The sequence below is a fragment of the Sciurus carolinensis genome, chromosome 4 (genome assembly GCF_902686445.1).
Source record: "Sciurus carolinensis chromosome 4, mSciCar1.2, whole genome shotgun sequence".
Classification (NCBI taxonomy): Eukaryota; Metazoa; Chordata; class Mammalia; order Rodentia; family Sciuridae; genus Sciurus; species Sciurus carolinensis.
In genome coordinates, this window is record NC_062216.1 from 100,897,994 (window position 1) to 100,923,164 (window position 25,171).

Sequence of the window (25,171 nt, forward strand, 5' to 3'; positions counted from 1 at the left end):
TTCTTCAGAGAGAAGGCAGAGATTTCCTGGCTAGAGACAGTGAATCCCAAGACAGAAGGCCTGAGGGCAGCAGGCAAGATGAAATTAGTAGAAAGAACCACAAGAAAAACTTATGACATCAAAAACTCTGAGATAGCAAAACAACAATCACGTCTGGAACCAAACAAAGATCTTCATGGTCTGAAATTGATTTTATTCCCCATGGAGCTTTTCACAGGAAATTACTACCAGAATAAGAACCATCAAAAAGACAAGAATAAGCTTGAATAAATGAAGATGTAGGATCCAGGGAACAGGGAACCCAAGAAATGCCAGGTGCAGGAACATACTACCACGGGAATGGATTCCTTGAGGTTTCCCATTAGGATTCCATTAGGTTTAACTATAGAGCAAGTGGGTTTTACACTGAAGAGTATGCTGAAAAATTATTGAAGGGTCCACTGAACACTGAGCAAATTTCAGATGTGGTGACTATTTACTAATGAGGAAGAAGAAAAGATTGGTATGATTTTATCAGCCAGTTGGCCAGGTCAGCCTCCCCAGCATCAGGCAGTCGGTGGAGAAGGGTGGAGTGGCTTCCTACAGCTGCAAACAAAAGACACAGTACACAACAGAAGTAAATGCAAGTCCCCACATGCTGAGCTGCTCAGCTGCAAACAGTATTTCTACAGTCATAATGTTGAAAACAATGAAAAATTCATCTAAAATCCTGAGAGAGAATTATATTGGGGGTGGGGAGGGATCTTAGCAGTACTTCATGTTCTATAAGTGAAGTGAATACAGAATTTCAGAAACTGGAAAATAATATACCTACATAAATGTTACTGATTTAGAAACACAGGGTGTTTATATTGAAAGAAATAGCTATGGCAAGTAGAAAGCAGAAAATGAGGAAGGGGGAAAAAAGGGGAAGAGAGGGGCAGGGACAAGAGGGGGTTTCACAAGAAACCTGGCAGTACCTTGACTTTTGTACATGTAATACTGTGATAAAAATTAAAATCAAAACAAAAAATGTGAATAATCTTAAAACAAGTCTGTGATCTACCACCCTAAACAGACTTCACATATATTGTATATTATTTACTGGAAAAATTAAAATCAGCAAAATAGGCAAACTTGTTTCACTATATTTTGATAGAACAATAGTCAAATCCATCAAGCTATTTAAATCATGTTCTACAACTGAAGTAGCTAAGCAACATTTTTTTTTTTAAATCTGGTTGTTGACACATTATATACATGCAACCAGAGTGAGTAATACACTCTTAATAAGCAATTTACTTCACAAATTGGTCTTCTAATGAATATGTGTTAACAAATACTATATTTTTGTGTGATTCATGCTGAGAAGCCCAAATAGTGTCAATTTTTTTAGAAATCATTTGAATTACTAACTAATATATTCATATTCCATTTGCATACAGGCTACAACTTATTAACAAGTATAACAGGAACAATCTTGTGCAGAAGATTCTGACTAGAACAGCATCATCTACTTCCTTCCTCAATACCAAGGGCAAAACACTCACCCTACTATGATTGGCATTCTTACTGCTACTCTTATTCCTGCTGGCACCTGGAGAAGTGTGGGCTTCCTAAGCACCTGTGTTCTTTAACTCCACTCTCATCTGGAGACAGTGCTACAGGAATTCTCATGTCTGAGGAAAATATACTATGAATCTTGAGTTCCAACTTGGAAAGGTTCTCCTATAATAACTATGATGATGTACCAGCTTAACAGAGATACACAATTTCTACTGGCATGCAATTCTCAATTTCCAACTGAATTTGAAAACCTTACAAAATACCCAATTAGTAAGTTGAGAACAGACTTTGTAAAGACTGGTGAAGGAGGGAAATTTCTTCCCACCAAAAAAAAAATGCCCAGATATAAATATCTATAATTATAAATACTTATCTAAATTTATTTGTTTGGATTTTATAATAATTATTAAATATTATCATAGTTCAAATTTATTATATTGAAACACGTTATAATATCAGTTTTACTGAAGTGCATGCATCAAAACTTTTTTATTCATGTAGATACTTTTTTTTTTAAACTTTATTGATTACTGCAAAGTTTTATCTGCACCATCTAATTTGGCAATCCAGCCCTCTTGGACAAGGTAAAAAAATAAACTCAAAAGTTAGTTCAACATCTTTTCTTCCATGCTGTTTTATATTTTAATGGAATGGTATAAAAGAATTTTTTTATTTTACTTTCTACTACTCCAGTAAAGTGGAAAGGAGAAAAGGAGTTTTCCTTATTTAATCAGTTCACTCAGAGTGAACTTTGAAAACTCAGAGGTCAGATACCTCAAGGCAAGTAGAGTACAATATGACTGTACTCCTTTTCTTGACTACTGAAGCAATACAAATAGATGGTCCACTGTTTAAAATAACCACCCAAACATTTAGCTCCCCATCTTCTAATATTTCAGCAAGACTACTATGAAAAGAAAAGACAGAACAAAACAGCAGCAACAGGACAATGCACAACAAATACAACATCTGGTCACAAAAAAAAAAAAAGGAAACAAGCAATGCTTATCTGCATTTCTCATATAATCAACATATTCTGAATGTTTATGGTACCCTGGACAGAGGCCAAAGGTGAACAGTAGAGATGGACACTGTGCATGCAGCCAATAAATAAGTAAACAAAGAGGATAATTTTAGGCAGTGATAAGTAATATGAAGAAAATAAAAGATGATAGGTCAAGGCCTATCTGAGGCAGTAACATTTAAACTCAGACATGAGCGAAAAGGAATCAGTTACAGTGGAGATACAGAAGTAGCTCCTTCCAGGGAAGAGGAAAAGCAATGGCAATGTGTCTACGAGAGGAACACACTTTTGGGGACAAAACAGATGAAAGAAAGAAGCTCGAGTGGCTGAGACTTAGAGAATGAGAGGGTTGGGTGGGGGATGAAGATGGTGGAGAAGATTGGGGCGGGTAGGTAATGGGGCCAGTGGACTATGTGAGGGGTAGGGTTGACTGTAAGTGTGATGAAGACTTGCCACAGTTTCTGAATAATGGAGACCTATGATCTTATTTACATTTTTAAGAGATCATTCAAAAGGTGCTCTTTGGAGAACAGTTTATGAAGGATCAGCATGGAAGGAGGAAGACCAGCAGAAGGCTGGCTACTGCAGTAAAAGAGTGAGAGGTCGTGATGGCTTAGATGGGCAGTAGCAGTGAAGATGAAGATCAGAGGAAGGATAGGCACTAAGTGATAGGGCACAACTTGCCAAACTTTCTTGCTTTCTTTCCAGACTTTCCTCAGTGCCTCAGTAGTTTTCACAACACGCACAGGCCTGAAGAAATACCTACTAGTTCCATTTATCAAGGTGCAAATTACTTAGTAGTGGTAATACTTAATAGTCACCATAGGACTCTTTTTTACTTGAAATTTTAAGATATCTTTTAGCTCCCTTGTAATGTGTCCTAATGCCTCAGTGTAGGAGCCACATTTGTAGAGCTAAAACTTGCTGGAGAGCTGGACATAGGGAGCAGAGAGGAAAGAATAAAAGATGATTCCTAGATTTTGGGTCTGAGCAACTAGTTGGATAGCAGGCCTACCCACTGAGATGGGCAAGAAGGAGAACGGAGCACTACTCTCAAAAGTCAGGTTTTACCACCCCATCTGCAGATCAAAAAGCCAAGTTTTACAAGTAGCTACACTGATCACTCTGGGTAGCACACCTGGTCAGGAAATAAGATGAAATTTGACCCTATATCTGTCTGATGTCAGGAAAAATAATGGTATAATACCCAATAATCCACATTATAGTGCATTAAATATTTCTCAGGTAGTTCTAACGTGTTATTAGATAGGACTATTCCATTCCAAAGTTAGCAACAGCATACTCCTTCTCAACTTAAAAGAGCAATTGTAAGGTGGGGGCGAATAACATTCTCATCCCCTTCACTTCAAAGACTACTGCTTTTTAAATGTGGAGGCCTTGGATAGAAAAAAATGAAACTGAACATTTTATGAGTGTCTGTGGCTGTTGTTGTAACAACGAGGCCATATTCCTGTTCCTAAAACCAGAGCAATCTAAATGTCAGCTATCATGGCAAAGCAGCCTTTAACGGGACACGCATGAGTAACGCTTTAAGCAGAATATTCAAAAACTTGATTCCCCAGGGCAGGTGGCACAGCTCAAAAGCCCAGATAGGGCCAGGCCACAAGGAGTAGCCAGAAATGCATGGGACCAGAGAAGACACATACCAGTCCAAAGGGGCAGTGCAGACCCCTGAAATGTGGACATGAATATGAAATTTAATAAACTCTGATCTTTCTCAAGAAAGTATACCTGGATGCCAAATTTAGTCCTTGGAAACAATCTTAGATAAATTATTGGATTCCTGACATAATTTGGGTATGCAGCTGAGAAGAGAGCCTTAAGAAAACTGAAGAAGGGGTCATTAGAAGAATTCAGGAAAATGATGTTAAATTGTACAAAGAAAACTAAAGTTAAAACTGCACACTTAAAACTATAATTTTTTTTTTTTGTTTTCTGGTACTGTTTTTAAAGAAATGGAAACAGAAGCACTTTATACTGAGTTCTGTATATTTTAATCTGTCCAGTAAAATATAATCTTATCGGAATAAATGAAGATGGACTACCAAGAGACATTGTTCATTGTCCCCCTGCCATGAATGACATGTTATCAGACTACTTGTCTCGGCATGGAGAAGCTTAATAGCATTTGAAATCCTACAATTCCATCAGCCACAGGAAGTATAATCACAAACTTGGACAGAAATCCCCAACTTGGCTATTCAGTTGTCCTGAGAAAAAATATCACTTGAAGAACTGTTTTTCTGGAACAAATTTTTCTGGAAATCTTTACTGTTGAAATTCAAACTAAACTTGTGTATACCTAAGCAATATTATAAATCATTATAATAGCTTGCTATAGTCTAGATGCTGAATGTCTCCCCAAAGGGGTTGTCCTCAGGGTGGCACTAAGAGGAGGTGGGATGGTAGAGCCTGGTGCACAATGTCTTTAGGTCACTGGAGACATGGACTTGAATGGGATTGTGGGACCTCGGCCCCTCCCTATTTTAACTTCCTGGCCATAAGACGAGTAGTTTGCTTTACCACACTCTCCTACCATTGCTATACAGCACTCCCACCAGAGATCTAAAAGCAATGGTTCCACCTGATCATGAACTGGAATCTCTCAAACCCAGAGCCAAAATAAACTTTTTCTTTTTATAAGTTAATTACCTCAGGCATTCTGTTATAGTAATAGAAAGCTGACTAACACATGATTCTAAAGAACATGATTAATTTGGCAGTGTTTTGAAAAATCTTCTTTTCAAGGCTCAAAAAAACGAGGCTTTTGTTTTCCTAAGATCATAACTGCAAACTAGTAAGGAAGTAATAAGAAAGACCTCACACAGTCAGAATGAGTGTGACTTAATTCCACGGTAACACCATGCTATGACTAACTATGAACAACAGAGTCAGTAGTAAGTAAAATTGAGCTAGCTCTACTGGAAAATATTTTAAGGGGACTATGGCTTTTGCATGATCTTTGGGGAAAAAAATAAAAATAGATGGTTATACTAAAACAGAACTATTATAAGAGATATCTACTCAGAACACAATAGGAAACCAGATGAGGATGATTTAAATTGGCTTCCAGGTTCAGGAGATGGCATTTGATCCATGTTTGCTGATCTTTTTTGGTAAGATGTGTACCTGAGCCAGAGAGAATAGCATGTACGAAGGCACTGACGTTCAGATTTGCTTTAATCATTGCCAAAAGTACCAGAGTTTCTATGGAGCAGGAGGCACAGAATGCAGGGAAGAGCTGGATACCAGGCAGTTCAGAGATGAACAAGAGTCAAACCATGAATGGCTCTAGACTTTGAACTTTGTTGAATGCTGTGAGCCATTAAATAATTTTAAACCAAGATGAGAGAGGATTTAATTTTGTTTTGTAAAGTTTATAAACAGACATGTGGCATAAATTGAGGGAGGTGAGATTTATGGCAGAAAAATCTTTCTACACTGTAGTTTAGCACTTTGGTCTCACATGCCTGGATTAAGGTAGATTTAATTTGATTTTTTTTTCTCTTGGGGATTAGGAATTGGGAAAATTCAAGTCCATCAATTTTGGTTGCTTGGTTATAGAAGTATCTCTGACAGAGAGGAAAAGAGGAAGATCTCTGAAAGAAAGAAAAAAGGATGCAAACAGCTGAAGAAGCAAGGACAAACACAGATGCAGAGGCTGAGCAGGTGACTCTACAGGCACTGGGTTTGACCTTCTACTAGGACCAGCTGTACAGCTTTATTTCTTTCCTTTATATCCTGTGCTTTTACTGTAAACTGACTTTCTTAAGTTAGGTTTGAGTAGAATGTTGTTACTTGCAAAACTGGTGATTCCCGACTATGTCACTTTTCCAGCAACATATAACTGGAATGAAGAGAACAGGGATGATATAAGAGGTATTAAAGGAGTAAAACTGAAGGAAATTACAACTGACTGGATTTGTGTGCACTGCCTCCCAAGCTACAGGCTTGGGCACTCAAGCTTCAGTAAGAAGGGATGACAGGAAGAGGGGCAGAAATGGTAGATTCAGTTTTGTACATGTTGTGGTTGATAAAAATGGGACACCCAAGTAAAAATGCACCACAAATGGACTTGTAGGTGTGTACCTGTAGAGACCTCCAATTCCTTCTCCCTGCTTTCTGTGAACTGACCAAATATCACAGAATGCCAGGTGTATGTTTATCCTACAAAACTGGGCCCAAGCCAGGCCCTTGAACCCAGGCACTAAGAGAAGTATTTGGGTGATGCCTAAAATACTGAAAGTGACCATGACTCTGAGCCAAAATCCCTTAAACCCTCATGTAAACTCCATACCTGATGCCCATGCTGCAGACATACCCAGGCAGAACATCCCTTTTCTCTCACCAGCTATTGTAAGGATAAGCTGCAATATTCTGTAGGTCAGTTTCCTCAGTGCATGCTTTGGACTGACTGCCCTGGAATTTCGGGCTTCTTTCTTTGGAATCCCACTTGGTCACAACTCAGGAAGCTTTGGGTCACTCCCTTGTGGGAACTCTCCAGCGCCCACTTTTGGGGTGACACCAGATATGGGTTTGGTGGTATAAAAGAGTATCACCAGGAAGTTCGGATCTGAAACGTGAATTTGATGATCATTTTAGCATGCAGATGATCAATGGAACTACGGGAGTGAAAGAGACTAAGCCAAGACCTTGGAAGCACCAATAATATGGAACATACTGAGTAGGAAAAGGCATGAAGGAGACTTAAGATGCACCGCTATGATGGGGGGAAATTTTCAAGAACAATTGCCAAGTGGTGAGAGTCTGGTGGCCAACTCCCCGAGAGGACAAAGGTGAACATGGGAAGAGAAGACCAGAACTTCCTAGCATCCTCTAAGTATACTTTGTAAATAGCTAGCACTCAGTTGCCCATTTCATCTTCAAAGTAGGTCACAGCATGACCTTTTAAAGATAAAGAAATGGGCACAGTGGCACACACCTGTAATCCCAACAGCTCAGGAGGCTGAGGCAGGAGAATAGCAAGTTCGAGGCAATCACACACACAAAACGGAATCTGTGAATCTCTACCATTTCTGCCCCTTCTCCTGTCACCCCCTTCTTACTGAAAGATGAGTGCCCAACACTATAGGCTGGGGGCCAGTGCACCCAAATCCAGTCAGCAATTTAGTGAGGCCCTAAGGAACTTAGTGCAATCCTGTCTTAAAATGAAGGGGGTGGCGGCTCGGGAATGTAGATGTGGACGTCTAGTTCCTAGCACAGCACCTGCCAACCTATCTGTTCTAAGAGTGAATTAAGGTCTGAACATGTCTAAAATTTTATGATAGTTCACATGGACCCAGCCAGACTGGTGTTACTCTCATAGTCACATAATTTGGAGGGCAAGGCTCTGCTCTACTGCGGTAGCTAGCCTATCTCCTGGGATACATCCCTGAATTTCATGCAGCATCTCCCTTTCTTTTCCTTGCCTTTCAGTAAAAACAAAGGAGTCACAGAAAGGACAGGCTAGGAAATTGTTTTCCTATTTCTAAAGACTATCCTGGCAAGCCCAAGACCTTAGTTGCCAACACTTCACAAACCATGGAGATGAATTTCCATTAATTATCACAGAACCTTAAACTCACATCTGATTCAGAAAGCATGCCAAAAGGATTTGACAATCCTTTGATTTAAGTCACAAGTTAAGCCACATGGGGTATATTCAGCTACAGATCCACAACCTCCTAAGGAGGCATTATTCACTCTTACCAAGCCAAGGTCTTTCAGGGCTTTTCTCCTTGACTTAAATCTAAGATGAAAAGATCACATCTAATACTGAGGTGGACAACATTCTTCCAACAACTACAAGAAGAAAAATACTATCCAGATTCTTTGCTATAAAAACAGACACACATTAACAAAGGGTATCATAACAATTTTGTGTCTATAGAGCATACCTCAAATCCTGGACCAATCAATCAGTGTAGGTCAAAGAGGATGGGTTTAACTTTGGATGTTTCTACTTTGCACGAATGCCTAGGAATTTCTGAACTATAAAACACAGTGAACAGAAGGAAAGTTAACAAGGACATGGTTTTTTCCATGGGCCTGAACCATACATGCTATCTTTTGAATCATCACAAGAACGTGAAAATTCCTGATTTTAAGATCATCAAGGCCCTGAAAAGTTAAGTAGCTTGTGGGTTTATACAGCTATTAAGTGTAGTGGGTTTGAATTCAAATCCAAGTCTAACATCAAAGGTATTTTGTTGTTGTTGTTCTTTGTTTTTTTGTTTTTTTAGTATTTGATGTACCATGTTTCTGCCCAGAAAACCATTCTATATAATGAAATTTTTAAAAATACAACAAACATATATTATATGTAGCTTCTTTATGTCCTATGGAAAATTAGTCATTTTCCTGTGTTGCTACAGCATATTAACTTGTTTTTTATATACAGTAATTATTTGTGTTTATCTCCTTAGAATACAGACATCTCAATGACCAGAATATACACTTACAGATCTTTGAATTGTAATAACAATATAGTAAATTTTGGTTGAAGGTATAAATAAATGAGTATTTTCACATGTATTTTTAAGATTCCTGCATCAAGACAAAATTATTTATAACCTATAAAAGAAAGCAGAATACTCAAGAAAATATAATCTCACCATTTCTTATTATGAACTTTCCATATTTATTGCTTATTTTCCAATAGTAGACAATTATTATAGACCTTTTTCACTGAAAATGAATTTGCTACATTCATGAAAGGTAGTAAGAAAATTCATGCCTATATTGTGCTAACTCAATTTTCACAAATTTGAAGACACAGGGTTTTTAATCAATGCTCTTAATACCCTGCTGCATATGCTCCTGGCCCCTCTCTGAATTTTCCTGTGGCTATCATAGAAACTCACTACAGGGTCTAGCAGTTTCTACTTCAACCCCTTAGTCTCTCTGCTTCACTGCCTGAGAGTTTAGGCACCATAAGCCGCTGCTGGGTGGACCTGGAAGACTGCATTTAACATTTGCAAGGACACCACTCCTCAGGCTGAGATGAGGACTGTGGGTAATACCCCTGGGGTAATTCTGAGGCATAGTCCACACTTATCCTCATAGAGTACTTGGCAGGCAGATACCCTGCTAAGCAGTGCCCCCTTTACTCAGTTCCCTATCCTCTTTTCCTAGCTCTCTTACTTGTGCTTCTGGGTATCATTCCAAAATATGAACACCCAAATGCTGACTTTAAGGTCTGTTTATGGGGGGAGCCTAAACCAAGACAGGTACACAAAAGACCCACAAGGTCATGGAAAGTAATGGTTCCACTATGATGCCATTCTTTCAGAGCCTTGATGTGATGTTCGCAGGGCTTGAAGCTTCCCTCACAGTATCATGTCAGCCAAGGAAAGCTCAATCATCTCAGGGGTAAGTACCGTAATCTTGGAGAAAAGAGGCTTAATCAACCATAACACCAAACTATCTTTCTTCGAAGATATGCTTGGAAAATAAAAATGTGTCTTAATATATGTAAGAGGCCGAGCATCTAGGACAATAATCAGCATGCTAAGTAAGCATTTAATAAATCTTCCGAAAATTATGTTTAACAAAACACATTTTCTTTTTTGATGAAAACTGATTCCCTATACTCTGATAACTTTCTATCTGAGAAAGTTTTAAAATATTTGTTTCAAGTATTTCAGCTTCTACTTACAATTAAAACTCATTTTTTTCTCTTTGAGATTACATTAAAACTCCATCTATTTCACTTTATAGGTCACTGAATTAAAGGCAATTAACTGGCATGCCCCAAATCCCATGGTGGAGAAACTATTTCTCCTGATTCAGGTGTTAATATCCTTTCCGTTACATTATGCTTATATTCCAAGGAATCATCCATGAATTCTAACATCTTCCTACTAGCTCAATGCCTTTCATCCAATGAGCAGCATACAGATGCCATCTTGAAATACTCCACTGAGATAAGCATTTGAGCTTTCAATAGCTTCTTGAACAATGAGGAGGCAGAGAGAGAGGAAGACACTTCAGTGAGCTCTGCTGCAATCCACTCACCCTGCTTGTTGAGAACTGCAAACAGAACCTCACCCTTACTTCAACTTTGCAATCTAAGGGTGTATAAGCCCTTATTTTTTTCTCTCTTATTTCCTGCCACCTTTTTCTTTCTCCACACTTGTCACCATCTGGCCATGCCTGTTTGTACCATGTTTCTTGACTGCATGGTAATTTCTTTTTCTTTTTTAATACTAAGAAGGCTTGTTAGGAGAGAGAGGGAGGACACAGAGAAAGAGCAGGGGGATAATGAGAGAATGAAAATATAAAATATCTAGAAATATCATATTTACAAAATTAAATTGATTAAATATGATTAACAAATATAAATGACTCATTCAAACATCAGACTGACTTGGCTAGGAAATCTACATCAGAATTATAGAGCAAAGGCCTTAACTACATATCTGAAAACTTAAGAATTTCATGAGTTCTATGATTTTTTAGATGGAAACAATTTTATTACAGGTCAAGCATTCCTAATTCAAAAGTTCAAAGTCTGATGCTCCAAAACTAAAACTTTTTGAGTGCCAACATGATGCCTGTCACTAATGGAAGACTCCATACCTGACCTTATGTAACAGCAGTCAAAACACAGGTGAAAGAAAATATTGCATAAAATTAACTACAGGTTATGTGTATAAATGAATTTCATGTTTAGATTTTGGTTCCAGTCCCATTATATCTCATTAAGTATATATAAATATAGCCAAACCTAAAACACTCCCAAATTCAGAGCATTTCTGTTCCCAAGCATTCAGATAAGGGAAACTCAAACTGTGTTACATGGCCATTTCAGGTTTTTATCTCTGATCAGTATTGATTTTCACCAAATTTGAATGCTCATCCTCAAACAAGCTTTAAGTAGCCAGCTCTGGGCACGCTCTGTATTCTAAGACTAAGGGGCAAGCACTTGACCCGGAGTCAGAAAATTAGGCTCCACCATAAGTTCTCTGTGTGATGATGAAGAAGATATATAATTGGTTAAGCCTTAACTCCCTATCTAGTCAATAAATAGAAGAGGGGGTAACTTAGGGGTAGTGTGGTTCTTCGTGTAAGCAAGGCCCTGAATTCAATACCTAGTGCCAATAAACAAACAAAATTATTTAAAAAAAAAAAAAGAACTGGCCCATCTACTTGGCAGGATATTTTCTGATATCATATCAAGAAAGATATAGTCTATCAATATAATTTATAGTATTATATATGTAAAGCAGTAAAACAGTTTGCTATGTTGTCATCACAATAACAAACCACGAGGAGACTCAAAACAGTTTTGTCCTACTTTCCCCCTTTTCTGTGAATATTTATTAGAGTGGCACACCTGGTACTCAGTGGTCAATAAATGAATGCTATTAAAACATTGCTATTACCAGGGCACATTTTCTGAAGGCCTTCACTATCTGTTGTAAACCCAAGGAGAAAGCATGGCCTAAGGATGAAGGTACAGTGGTTTCAGAAGGGAGAGGGAGCAGCCCGCACAAGATGATAGTCTGCTCCCCATCCTTACTTTTGAGTTCAAAGGAAAAGAGTTAGAAGAGGAGGAAATGAAGAGAGAAGCATTAGTCTGAAAGAAAAGTGGCTTAAAATCAGAGAACTTTCTAAAATGAGTCTATTTCCCCACAAGTCTCTCAACCAAAAACAAGACTCAAAAGCTTAAAATTCTGGATTTCCCTCTCTTTACAAACAGATTTTCTGTGTGACCTTAAAGTGAGTCATTTAATCATTTGGTAACCTCAAGTAAATATCTGATACCTTCCATCTGTCTATGTTGGATCAATTATCTGTTTATCAGAACATACCAAAATGTAGTATATTAAAAGTACCATAAAAGAAGGATGCTAACAAACCTACACAGAGCCCAGTGTTATCTATGTATCTTCCAATCCACCCACCCTCTCCCTCTCAGACAGACAGACATATGCACACAAACACATATGTCTTGCCAGTGGTTATGACAATGTAGGAATGATTCATTCATTGAGAGTCATGGATAAAATTTCTTAGATGAAAAATGGAAAATCACTAGAGTTTAGATCATAGTGAGAATTTAAGAGTTTCCTTTACATTGATCATCTTCATCTATTACTACTCTCCCCTTTACTTTGACAAATCTGAAATAGTTGATTGGTTTGTGACATATAGTGCAGTGCCAACCCTTTTATAGCAGGAAAGCTAGTACTGTTTGCTCTATTCTTTTTCTCCTCTGGATAGAGGATAATAATCTTTTCTGTTGTGTGCTTGAAATTCTTAAGTGATCAGAATGATATCAGAAAACTGGCTCTTGTAAAAGTTAAATATGATGTCTAATGTATGTAACGTTTCAGAACTCAGAAGTCTTCTGAGTACAGGAGGAAAAATGAGTTATCATAAAAATAGAAGACATTTAGACCAACACAGACACACACATGGAACAATGGATAAGAAAATTAAATATTTCCAGAAGAAATGCATTTTCTTGACAGAGATAAGATATGAAATAGGTCAAGGGGATAAAAATAAAGGATTCTATGAGGGAGAAAATACAACATGGTAACATTATCTAATATAACTCTAAGGATGATTTAGCTTTCAATATTTTTCTATAAGATATGCCTAAGGATTTTTCTTTGTGAGAAACACAATAAAACTATTTCATGTTTCAGATTTACACAGATGGAATCTGTATAAGGAAATTTCAACTTTTGCACATTATTAGGGATAGCTGGGATGGCAAAGAGCAATGACTATTTCTCACGTGAAAAGGAAAAAGAATGGAAAGAGTAAAATTTAATAGTGTTATGCATAATAAAATATCCACAAAAACACTGTTCTGAATTACTAAAACAATAATTTTACAATAAGAAAAATGTGACTAATCTTTTCAACTAAAAACCACAAAATTATTAGTCTCCAATTATGAGATTATTTTAAACTAGAAAACAATTATGATAGTATATACTGAATCTTCAGAATAGTGAAAAAAGACACACATGTATACACATGAACAGCGACTGGAGCAGAGGAGAAAGCACACTACATGAGAGTCCCAGACCGGTAATTTTCCACCAAGAACACACAGTATTGTGGTCTATCATAACAACATTGACTTACATGAAATTTTATGGGCTTAGAAAATGAAAGTCTAAAATTATGTATTTTGAGTGAACAAGCTACTCGCCCAGATATCAGATTATCCACTTATGTATCACTCTAACCTCTAGACACAGACATCTTGTCAGAATCTTCAGGGAGCTGACTAGCTGTTTTGCACCCACCAAAACAAGTCCATGTTCGACCATCATGTACTTTATTTTACTCTTCCTATTTTACAGGATTAATACTCAAATGAAAGCACAAGTTCTATGACAATACTACCTACATTGTGAATAGCTTGTGATAAACACAACACATTAATGACTATACTAAATCTTAGGGAATATCAGGTTCCCTATTATCACCAATTTTTTTTAAAGACTGAAGAAATGAATGTTTTATTAAAATTTGAAAACCTCATTCAGCACAATTTATACTAGGTACTGCAGATGGATTATGACAGTCATTTCAACTAGGAACACATTAGATCAGTCACTACCCATTAAATTAGAGTTGACTCTGTGATCCCTGTTCAAAAGCACAACAAAAAAGTACAATGAAATTCTTCATTTTCTGTGCTTTTAAACTTGTCAAGATTAAATGCTTAGAAAAGGGTAGAACAAAAATATTTTCATAAATAGAACACATACTAGGTTGATCAACTCAAATATTCATACAGGGTTATTATTACACAGCACTATTTGAAAGTTTGGTGTAAGCCTTGTTGCAATTCCATGCTATGATCACACTGGAGATAGAATAGAGCCAGGAGGTGCCAAATCCAGGGAGCAAATACGCTAGGCACTCTTTCAAAACATGGGCCTCCTTAACAGGACTGATAAAGGTGAGGGAAAATGAAGTAAATGATATAGGGAGTGAGGAAAGTGCAACATGTTAAAAATATAGTTTCAGAAGTTTAGTCTGACAGGGTTGTAATTAATATCAAACTAACAAAGGGTATAGATGGACTAAAAGTACGGTTCCTTAACAAATCCTGATGCAATCTAATGGAACATTGGGTCCTAATCTTTATTTTAAAAAATAATTTAAACCAATTTGCTCCCCTTAAATTATCCCTTAATAATCACATCAAGTAATTTTTAAAAGAAAATGTCAAATTCTCAATACAAATGGCATGCTAGGAAAATTAAATTTTATGTAATTTCTATATATATTTTTAAATGAGTGATTTTAACCAGAAGGTAGGAAGAAAAAGCCTCTAAGATGTAGCTTTTCATTCACCAACCGGTTTCTCAGAAAACTCATAAACTTCTCTATACTTTTATCCAGAATCTTAAATCCACTCTGGAGCTCTATGAACCCTGTATAGTTCTTAAAACAATTTTAAGTTATATATTTAATGGTGAGTTTACTTAATATCTGCTTCCCCCACCAGTCTGCATGGGTAAGGCAGGGACCAGGTCTATTTTTTAGTACTTGCTGAGTATCTGGTGCAAAAGAGGTCCTCAAAACTGGGCTTCACAATGAATGCTGGGTCACCATTCACCCACTCCACTCCCGGCAGTCAATTTTGGAGATTACTCTGAAAACTAGCCAACAGGGAGCTTTTCTATTTTCTCCACCCCTTCCACTGGTTCTCTCCTCTACTCTATTCTGGCTATAATAATCATATTTCTAATATCCTCATCACATTGCCCGGTAGCAGAATGCCTCACATGGAAGTGAGTCATCTGTGTGCCTAGAATCTCTGACAATGCCAGGTGACATTCTTTTGTTTTACTTTCTAACTGGCTTTAAGAAATGGTTTATAAAAAAGACATAATATCGCAAAGTAGAAGGAAGTACTACTAGATGGCATAAAATTATATGAAACAAATAAAGCCAATAATATAATAAACACAATAAATAAATCTCATCTTTCTAGTTACAAAATCAAAATTAAAGATTCACACACACACACACACACACACACACACACACACACACACCAATCTGCCAAAAGGAGAATCCTATATATTTAATAGCAACAAATCACCAAGAATCCTATTCTTTTTTCTATGTGAAATAATCCCTTCACAATCCTTTTAGTAAAAAGCCAGAAAGAAATACATACATGATGGTGTTAATGCCTGAGAGCTGTTGGAACATTTGTAGGCCACAACCCACAATTAAAGCTCGGCGAGTTGGGGGATAACTCAGCATTCTGCAGATGACAGGTCCAGCTTTTTCAAAAAAGAAAGGAAAAAAAAAGAAGGACACAACTATTATTTTTAGCACCCATAATAATTATTCCCATTAGGAAAAAAATTTCCCCAAATCTCTGTGAAATCAATATGACTGGGCATTTTACACAAAGCAAGTACACTTTTACAGAAACCTGAATACAACATCTCAATATCTCGTCTCTAAAACAGTTTTAATATATTTTTTTGTTTATTTATTTATTTTTTTAGCTTAAACTAAATCAACAAGAGACAATTCAAGTTAAAGCAAGTGATGGAGTAATGAATGGGTATAGGGAAAACCTACATAATTAAAACTGTAAGAAATCATTCTTCCTTTTATATCTACCAACTATATTTATTAATCACTCCCTTTATTCTTCCACTTTCTTAGCAATTAATTATTATTTAAAATTCACCCACATAGGACTACTTGCAAATTCACTGGCAAACTGTTTTAATCAACTAAAATAATAGCATTTATTACCAACAATTAATCTAGGAACACCATTCATTTCATTCTATTTGACTAAAGGTAAAGAATATGGGTTCATTATCAGACTTGATTATAGCTACACAGCACATTATTAATAAAAGTTAACAAAAAGATAATAAAATTTTTAAAAAATCAATGTCAACTACATGTGTGTTTACATACACACAAATGGGTATGTCTTAATTCTAAATATTTCCCCAAGAGGCATTCTAATATATAAACAGGTTTTCCAAATGGCACAATTCCCTTGGTCATCACATCTGATGGCTAGATAAGTTTTGAAAAGCTGTGGATCTGCACCACTGAGGACTCCAGAAAGGTAAGCAACCTTACTGTAGCCTACCGTCAGGGCATAATTAAGGTAAGTATCCCTTCTATTCTCAGAAGGTCAGCTTAACTTCAAAAATTTAAACATAATTCTATATGGTATCCTTATGGGCAAGAGTTGACTCCCAGGATCTGTGATGTTCCTGCTGTTAGAAGGGATGTGCTGAGATCAGCAGGGTGCCAACTGCTTCATTAGAGCACTCTCCTGGAGGTCACATACTGCTAAGCCCTAAACTAAGTCAAGTCTATTAATATTGTAGGAAGTCTCACTATTTCAGGAATCTTTTGGAAAATTAATACAGTTTGCAGAAATGGAAAGAACATGCTCATCTCAGCAATATATGCTAATATGGGACAGTAAGTTAGGGAGAATATTTTATCTCTATATGGGTGTGATTACAATCACAAAATTGACTTACTGCAAATGTTTTTGTCTCAAAATGGCAAGACAGGCCACAGATTAATTTAGAGAAGGACTGATGGCTATTCAAAGCTAAATAAAGTGACAACCCATTCAGAAAACAGGCTGAAAGTATTATAAACAGCACAGCTTAGATTCAAGCAAGCTAATTAAAATCAAATATATCAGAAACGCTGTGTAAAACGCTGAGAGCTTTTACCGTGGCAATGTTGAAAATACATCTGAATGAGCTACCTGGAAGACAGGCAGGCTCATATGCCAATGCAGATATACCCACAGAGCCATTCCAAATAAGGAATGTCATGCCATCATACAAACATTTACCTTTCTCATAAATTAAAACTTTTGAATAAAAAGTTCATTGTTTACCTTGCGTACCATGGAAATTTTTAAATGACAAAACCAACCTAAACCAAAACCACACCCCTTCTTAGTATTTAATGCCTTCCACAATGAGAAACTGGCAATTCCTCTTGCAAGAAATCAATTAAACTCTTTAGAGAGTCCCATCTACTTTCACTATTAAATTGCTTCTTGAGCTGGTGGACAGGTTAGGTCACAGGGATTTTAGAGAGCAGAAAAACAAAATGACAAATCAGGATCAAAGTTTGACTTGCTTTAATATGAAGAGGTAAGCTATTGCATAAATGTCACAAACTTACTTCTAGCTATTTAAAATCTGGCTTTCAAAATTTGATCTTGGTTTGGACTTATTTGTTAACAATAAACAACACAATTCCTTTTTTAAACTGTATTTTTTTAATGGATACATTTGGTCAGGGCAATCACACATATGCATAAACAAAATTAAAGAATTTCCTGTCATTAAAATCATAAAACTATCTTTATAAGGCAGTACAAACTGACTTAACAAATGAAAATCATCATTAATCTTTAAATGACAGAAACTATGAGGCAAAAGGAAAAAACCTCAAATACATTAATTGGCTGAATGTAAGTAAAAAATTTTACATGTCAAGCTTGACTTATTACATTTCTTTTGCTTTTGTAAATGCAAAGTATTAAAAATGCTTTGTGTATACAGACATCTCATGCTTAATCTTCTTTTAAACACGTATGTCTTTGAAACCTATAAACTTCAACACAATAAAAACTAAAACCTCTAACCAAGTAACAGAGAAGGCCAAAACTACAATAAATAGATAAAGCAATAGACTGAAGAAACCAAATGAGTTTATTTTTTCTTTTTTTCTGAACTCCTCACAATGCTGAGCTGCTAAGTAACTTTTACACGGCTATGCAGGTGGGTGGAGATATGAGAACAGGCACAAAACAGACAGGCCTACAGGTGTAGCCTTTTCCAGGGATGGAATGGCCTAAACTGAGCCTCCTGAAGGCTTCTGAGTAGAATTAAAAACATGCTAAAACCCAGTTTGTATGACATCTCAGCTCTTGACTTCATTTTCCAGCTAAAATGGAGGAACAGTTACCAGCTTACCTTCCTACATGAAATGCATGAAACAACAGTTCTCATGATACTGGATAACCTGCATGGAAGGAGAGTGATATCTGATATTCAGAAACAAAACAAATGAGGGGTCTGGGGAGGGAGCTCAGTGGTTTTTGCTGAGGGTATGTGAGTCCCAAGGTCAATCCCCAGCACCACAAAAACAAGCACACAAAGGAGATGAATGCATCAATGGTCCCTGTTTAATGCCACAAAAAGAATCCATGCTGTGTACAAAGAAGGGAGACAGGTTGGCCTGCTGTAGTGTTGAGTTGAAAAGATGTAACTTGGAACAGAGATGCTGGCCTTCACAGGGCAGAGGAAAGAGAGGCTGAGACAGAGATGGAGAACTCTGTGGATCTTCAGAGAGTCCCCTCTCTGTATTCAGTTAGTACTGATTAGTGGCTATGTGTGAGGAAGGGCTTCACCTTAGCAATGGTATAGACTTAGTCCTAAAGCTATTTGGTATTATCTAAAATAGCTTGAAAGCAAAAATCAGCTGTTTGCAAGTAACTGAAAAGCTTTCTAGAACAAAGCTCAACCATAAGATAAAATTTATATCTAGTATATAATAAAAAATAACCAGGCCTGCAGAAGACAGGAAAATACCAAAGCAATTCATCAAAAGGACAAACCAATAAACATTTACACACCCACTAAGAGCTTCAAAATATATGAAACAAAAACCAATATAACTCACAGTTATAATCTGATATTTCATCAATATTTTCTTAGTAACTGATGGAACATGTAGGCTGAAAATCAGTAAGGATATAGATTCCAATAACATTATCAACAAACCTGATCTAATAACTGACATTTAAACAGTATTCAAAATAAAAGCAGAATATGTATTCTTAAAGAATAAATATGTGAGCTGGTGGCTGTATAAGTCTACAGTCCCAGCTGTAGGGGAGGCTAAGCCAGGAGGATTGCAAGTTTGAGACCATCAGCATCAGCAATTCAGTGAGAACCTCGGGAACTTAAGACTGTCTCAAAAAAAACATTTTTTTAATTGTTTAAAAAGACTGAGACGTAGCTCAGTATAGAATGCCTCTGGGTTCAAACCCCAGTACTGCATGGGGAGGTGGGGAAGTATTGTTAATGTTTTGAAACGTTAACCCAAGACAGATTATATATTTTAAGCTCTAAAACTGGTCTTAATTAATTTAAAAGAATTCAACTCATACAAAGAAAGTTCTCTGGTTATAATAACATTAATACAGAAATTAATAAAATAACTAGAAAACACCCCCACACTGAAAACTAGATATCATATTTTTAAGGATCAAAGAAATAATGGAAATTAGAATATGAAACTATGAAAATATAAAATGTGTGGAATGGAATTAAAGTAGAAAAGAGGAAATTTTATAGTAATAATCTTTGATTTTTTTAATATTTAAAAAAGAATTTTTTTATTATCTTTGATCTTAAGGAAGCAGAAAATGACAAATAACAGCCAAAGCAAACATAAACTAAAGTAATAGTAAGATTTGAATCCATAAAATAGAAAAGAGAAAAATCAATGAAACTGAAAATTAATTCTCTGAAAAAAATAATAAAACTGATAAGCTTCAAACCAGACTACTGCTCACCCAAAATGCAATCACGTGTCCTTATAAGAGACTGGTGAGTTTAAGACAGAAGGGGAGAAGGCAAATACAGAGACTGGCTGATGTGGCCACAAGCCAAGCAATGCTGGCTACCATCCAAACTGGACAGGTCAAGGAACATATTGTCCCTTAGAGCTCCTGCAGGGAATGCAGGCCCAATGACACAATGATTTCAACCCAGTGGTCTTGAGAACAAATTCCAAATTTTTAAGTTATAAAATTTGTTGTATTTGTTACAGCAGCCACAGAAAACTAATACACAGAAAGATTGAGAAAAAAATGAGAGAAAACAAAAATGACCAATATCAGGAGTAATAGTGATGAACTAAATACAAACATTAAAAGAATAAGGGAATGTCATAAATAACTTCATGCCGTCCACTATGTCTTAATGCAATAGACAAATTCTCTAAAATATGAATCTTCCTGAAGTTCACTCAAGAAGAAATAGATAGCCTGAGTAGCCAGTCCTAAAAGCTATTAAAAATACTGACTTTGTTAACAAAACAAAACAACAACAACAAAAGAAAGCCTTTCACTCAAAGTAATCTTCAAGTGAAAACAGAGTCACAGAAAGCAGCCTGGTGGTTACTGTGAAGAGGGAGATTATAAAGGGGCACTCAGGAAAGTTTTGGGGACCCAGAGCTGTGTTGTCTCTTGATAGTGGAGATAGATGGTTTGAGGGTACTCGCATATGTCAAAACTTAACCAGATGATATATTTAAATGTGCTGTTCTTGTTGCATGTAAATTAGAGCGACCAAGAGCTGGTTAAAAAAACAAAACCAAAAACAGATCATAACCTTTACTCACATAAGTGGACAAGTATTTGCAAATGAACAGCAACAATGCTTGATTAAACTGGACCAATGAAGTTTGTTACAAGATTGATGAGTGACAGTTGCCAAGGGTGGAGGACCCCTCAAATTTCTTCAAGATTTTCCCAGTTCATATGCCTTCCTTTCTTTTTGCTTCATTCAAGGATTTTATCCAGTACTAAAGAAAAGTTAAGAAAGAGTAAGGAGAACATTTTATGACTAACGAATTATAAGATAACAACTGCGGGAGGCTTCCCCACTGAGGACTGACTTCACAGATTGAATTTTTTGTAATAAGTAAAGATACCTCTGTGGAGAAAGCAGGGGCTTTCCTGGGAGCAAGATAATCACTGCTCAGCTTCAGATATTACTCTCCCCAGTTCTCAAGTTAAGGCCCTGTGATCAGGCTACAATTGAGCTCAGCAAGGCCCCAAACACCAGGGTCCTCTCCTGAAGGCAGCCTGCCAAGGCCATTCTCACATCCTGCAGGCCTGCAGAAAGAGGAGGCAAGATGGCCACAGGGACACCAAAATATCAATGAGCATTCCAAGTTTTCTTTTTGTGCTCCCCAACAACTACCCAGTAGCCAAGATAGCTTGATACTCTGATATCTAGCTACCAATCAGCACGTTTGGGGGGCAGTCATAATTTAATACAGCTGTCAATCACAAGAGCATTGAGCCTGTGTTCAAAGCTCAAGGGACCATGTAAATTTCAATGGCTTTTCAAGTCTTCTAAACCACTTCTGTCACCATACCTCTAACAAAGTAGGGAAGCACAAACTTTGCAACCCTGGTTTTAGAAATATGAAACCTAGGCACAGAGGGAACAGGGCACACTCCCAAGATCACAAACTAAATGTGAAGCAGCGCTAGAACTTGAGTTAACTTCTGGCTCATGCCATCATGTCAAGAAATTCTGTAAACACACTTAAGAAAGCTGATTTTCCTTGGCATCTGTGAAGAGTGTGAGCAACATCCCACAAAAATGAGGCACTTCCAAGTTAAAGGAATAAGCATACTCTGCTCCTCACAATTTCAATGGCTCAACTTCATCTTCCTTTGGGCCACATCTGCCATGATACCCAGCCTCAATTCCAGAGTTATCTATTTCAAAACATTCATTTCACTCTACACTCCTTCTCCATTCCCACATGCAGGGAGTTGAGCACTGCTTGAGAATTAGAAAAAAATGGATCACACTGATTTCACAGCAAATTCCACATACCTATCAGACCCGCCATGCCACTATGGGAGACTTTACACTCATCTCTGATTGGCTCCCAATCATATTCTCACAAACTCCATTTCAACATTTCACCTCCTTTGACTTCCCTTGCTCTTTCCTGCCTTTTCTCCTGTCTCTCTGTGCAGTCCCTGGCCCACTTGCCATAGCTGGAGTACCTACCTTAGTCTGCTCTGTGCTAGGTATAGAACATGAAGGAGGCATGCCTCTGAGGGGTTTGGAGGAGGGGAGGAATCACCCACAGAAAGAGAATAAGCTCCATCACAATGGGTTTAAGTGCTCTAACAGCACTATGTGTGCATATTATGAGATTAAAGTACAGGGAAGAACCCAAAAAGGCACGTCAGCTCAACTATATACAAAACAGAAGTTATCACTCCTCACCTCAAGCTTGTCCTTACCCTGTTTTATCTAATTTCATGGTAACTCAAGAACTGTGGCTTTTGACTATTAATTTTCTCTTCCTACTTCCCATATCTAATAGATTGTCAAGTTTTAATTAGAATTAATGTATGTGTGTCTAATTCCTTCCACAAAATGTCAGAGGGATTACTCCTGTTCTGCACCTGTGCCCTCTCTGTCTCCCACCTCTCCACTGCCAGGGAGGGTGCACTCATCCATCTCCATGACGAGACAGTGCATAGCAGACCAAAGTGCTCACACAAACCAGGGCTGATACACCAACTCCACTGAGAGCTTTTCTCAGCCTCATCTACACCACAGTACAATGCATTTGGTAGTAGCACTTCCATCAGGAGGACTGGAGAATGCTGCCTCTCCACATTGCTGCTCTCTCTCTACTACAGCACAAACCCATCAGGACCTGTTTCATGAAGGCACACTACTGTCCCAGCCCATCTTTCAAGATTAATTTCCCATTACTTCTCCAGTAAGCAATGCTCCAAAGAAGACCTGTATTTCTATAATTGCATCTCTTACGATGCTCTGCTTGGGATTTTACCCATCTGATGGTGGACGGCTGGTCACTTCCTATGCCCTTATTCCTGCCTCATTTGTTTTGTGGGTTGTATACCTGGTATCTCTTCCACATTAGATTATGTTGGGTGCCTGGCTCAGGTTTTGTCCATTTCATCATTTTACTGTTCTCTGTATTTGATCCAGGATCATGCAAATAGAAGACATTCAATAAATAATGAATAATAGAAGAAAAGGAAGAAAGAAAGGGAGTGAAAGAGAAGCCAGAGTAAATATGGTTATTGCAAGCTCAAAGATGAAGCAATTTGAGAACACTCCAAGTTGCTAAATAATGTTGTGATTAATTATAAACTACCACTAAGATCCTGAGCACACCCATGCTGTTTTCCTCTTCAATATGTAGCAGATGATGTTTGTGATTACAAGCTGGTGCTTGGCACATGTTCTGTTTGGAAGAATGGACTGCTGCTATTGATAAATTCAACCTCATGTGGTTCAATCATTCCTTCACAGTCTGGCATTTATGCCAATACATTCTGAAATCCTCCAAGGCAATCAATTTGCCAAGAAGCTGTGATGGGCTGGTTGTCTGCAGACACATGCTTGTGAGCTAATCGTGCTACATTAGGGCCTATATGCAATGACTATGTTAATCTAGTCATTAGTATTTCAGGTTGCAAAAGTAAAGACTTTTCCCACTTATAAAAGTCAATGATGACAGGGCTTAATACTACCAAAGTACCGTTTTTCAGAAACCTTGTTCCATTACTATCAAGACTTAAGTCTAAAGTTTAAAATATTTACTTTATGTATGTAAATAAAGCAGTCACATCCTCCAGTCCAGCATTTCTCAAATGAGAAAACTACAAGCTTCATAATTAAGCCACAGGGGTCTGGGGTATATAAAATTACTGCTCCAGAGAACCTTTCTTGAGCAAAGAGAGGCATTATTTTCTTAAATAAATGAGTAATTTTCTCAAACAACTATACTCTTAACATTAAAATTTTCTGTAAACAAAGCAATTTTTAAACAAAAGGACAGATACTCTAAACTTCATAGTATTCTGGCAATAACTGCACAAACTACCATTCTTAGTGATATAATAAAAAGTTTTTCACTTATCCAATTTTACAATAGATATTGTATGTTAGGAAGTAAGAACATAAAAGACTTACATTTCCTAAAGGCTATACAACCACAGTGTTGAATAGTACAATTTCTCCAAACCAGGGGGAAAGGGCTGAACTGAACTCAGCCAGCAATGTAGTACCTGCGTGACACTGAGCAAATTCCTTATCCTCTCTGATTTCCACATGCTTTGTGTGATGACATCTATTTCACAGATAGGTCTGTTTTGGTAACTGAAGGTGATAGCACATGTGAAGTATACCCACCATAACTTAGATTCTGATGCTTTAATGTGATCCATTAAGCTCTCTAGTAAAAGTTCTCCAAATCTGAATAAAACTTGAAAGATTTATATTAAAAATCTTCAATAAATTACATGTGTTTTTCTTCTCTGTAAGCCTTTATTTTGAGGATTAAACAAAAAACTCCAATAGCTTCATTAGAGTAAATAAGTGTATTCTAGAACTGTAACATCTACTTTTACATTTATCAGAACACTCCTACACAGATTACTACTAACCACTAGGTGATAAATCAGTAAGATCTGTAATACAGGTTCTGGAATAAGTCAGAGTTCTATCAGTGATGCCTACTGCCAAACTACTCACACAATCACTGGTAAATCAGATTTATTCCATTCCCCTGCCCTCATTATACATCACATGTAGACGCCCAAGAAATCAAGCATTGCATCTCTGTATATCCAGATACTACATCTGTATCAGATAAAATGTTGAAACATATAGACTATGCTTTAAAATATAACTATCTGCTCAGCTGAAAAACTGTATTCATATGGACAGTTGAATTTTATGTGAATATCTGAACAATAAATATTCTATTACCATCATGTTC

General features: G+C 37.0%; 1 protein-coding gene across 1 annotated transcript in view; it reads right to left on the reverse strand.

Annotated features, from left to right (window-relative positions):
* Slc2a13 (solute carrier family 2 member 13) overlaps window positions 1-25,171 on the reverse strand; it is a 349,537-nt gene that overhangs the window by 177,875 nt on the left and 146,491 nt on the right. The window contains exon 4 of the mRNA XM_047548591.1: window positions 15,753-15,861. Coding sequence (XP_047404547.1) covers window positions 15,753-15,861 — 109 coding nt within the window. The remainder of the gene's footprint in view (window positions 1-15,752; window positions 15,862-25,171) is intronic.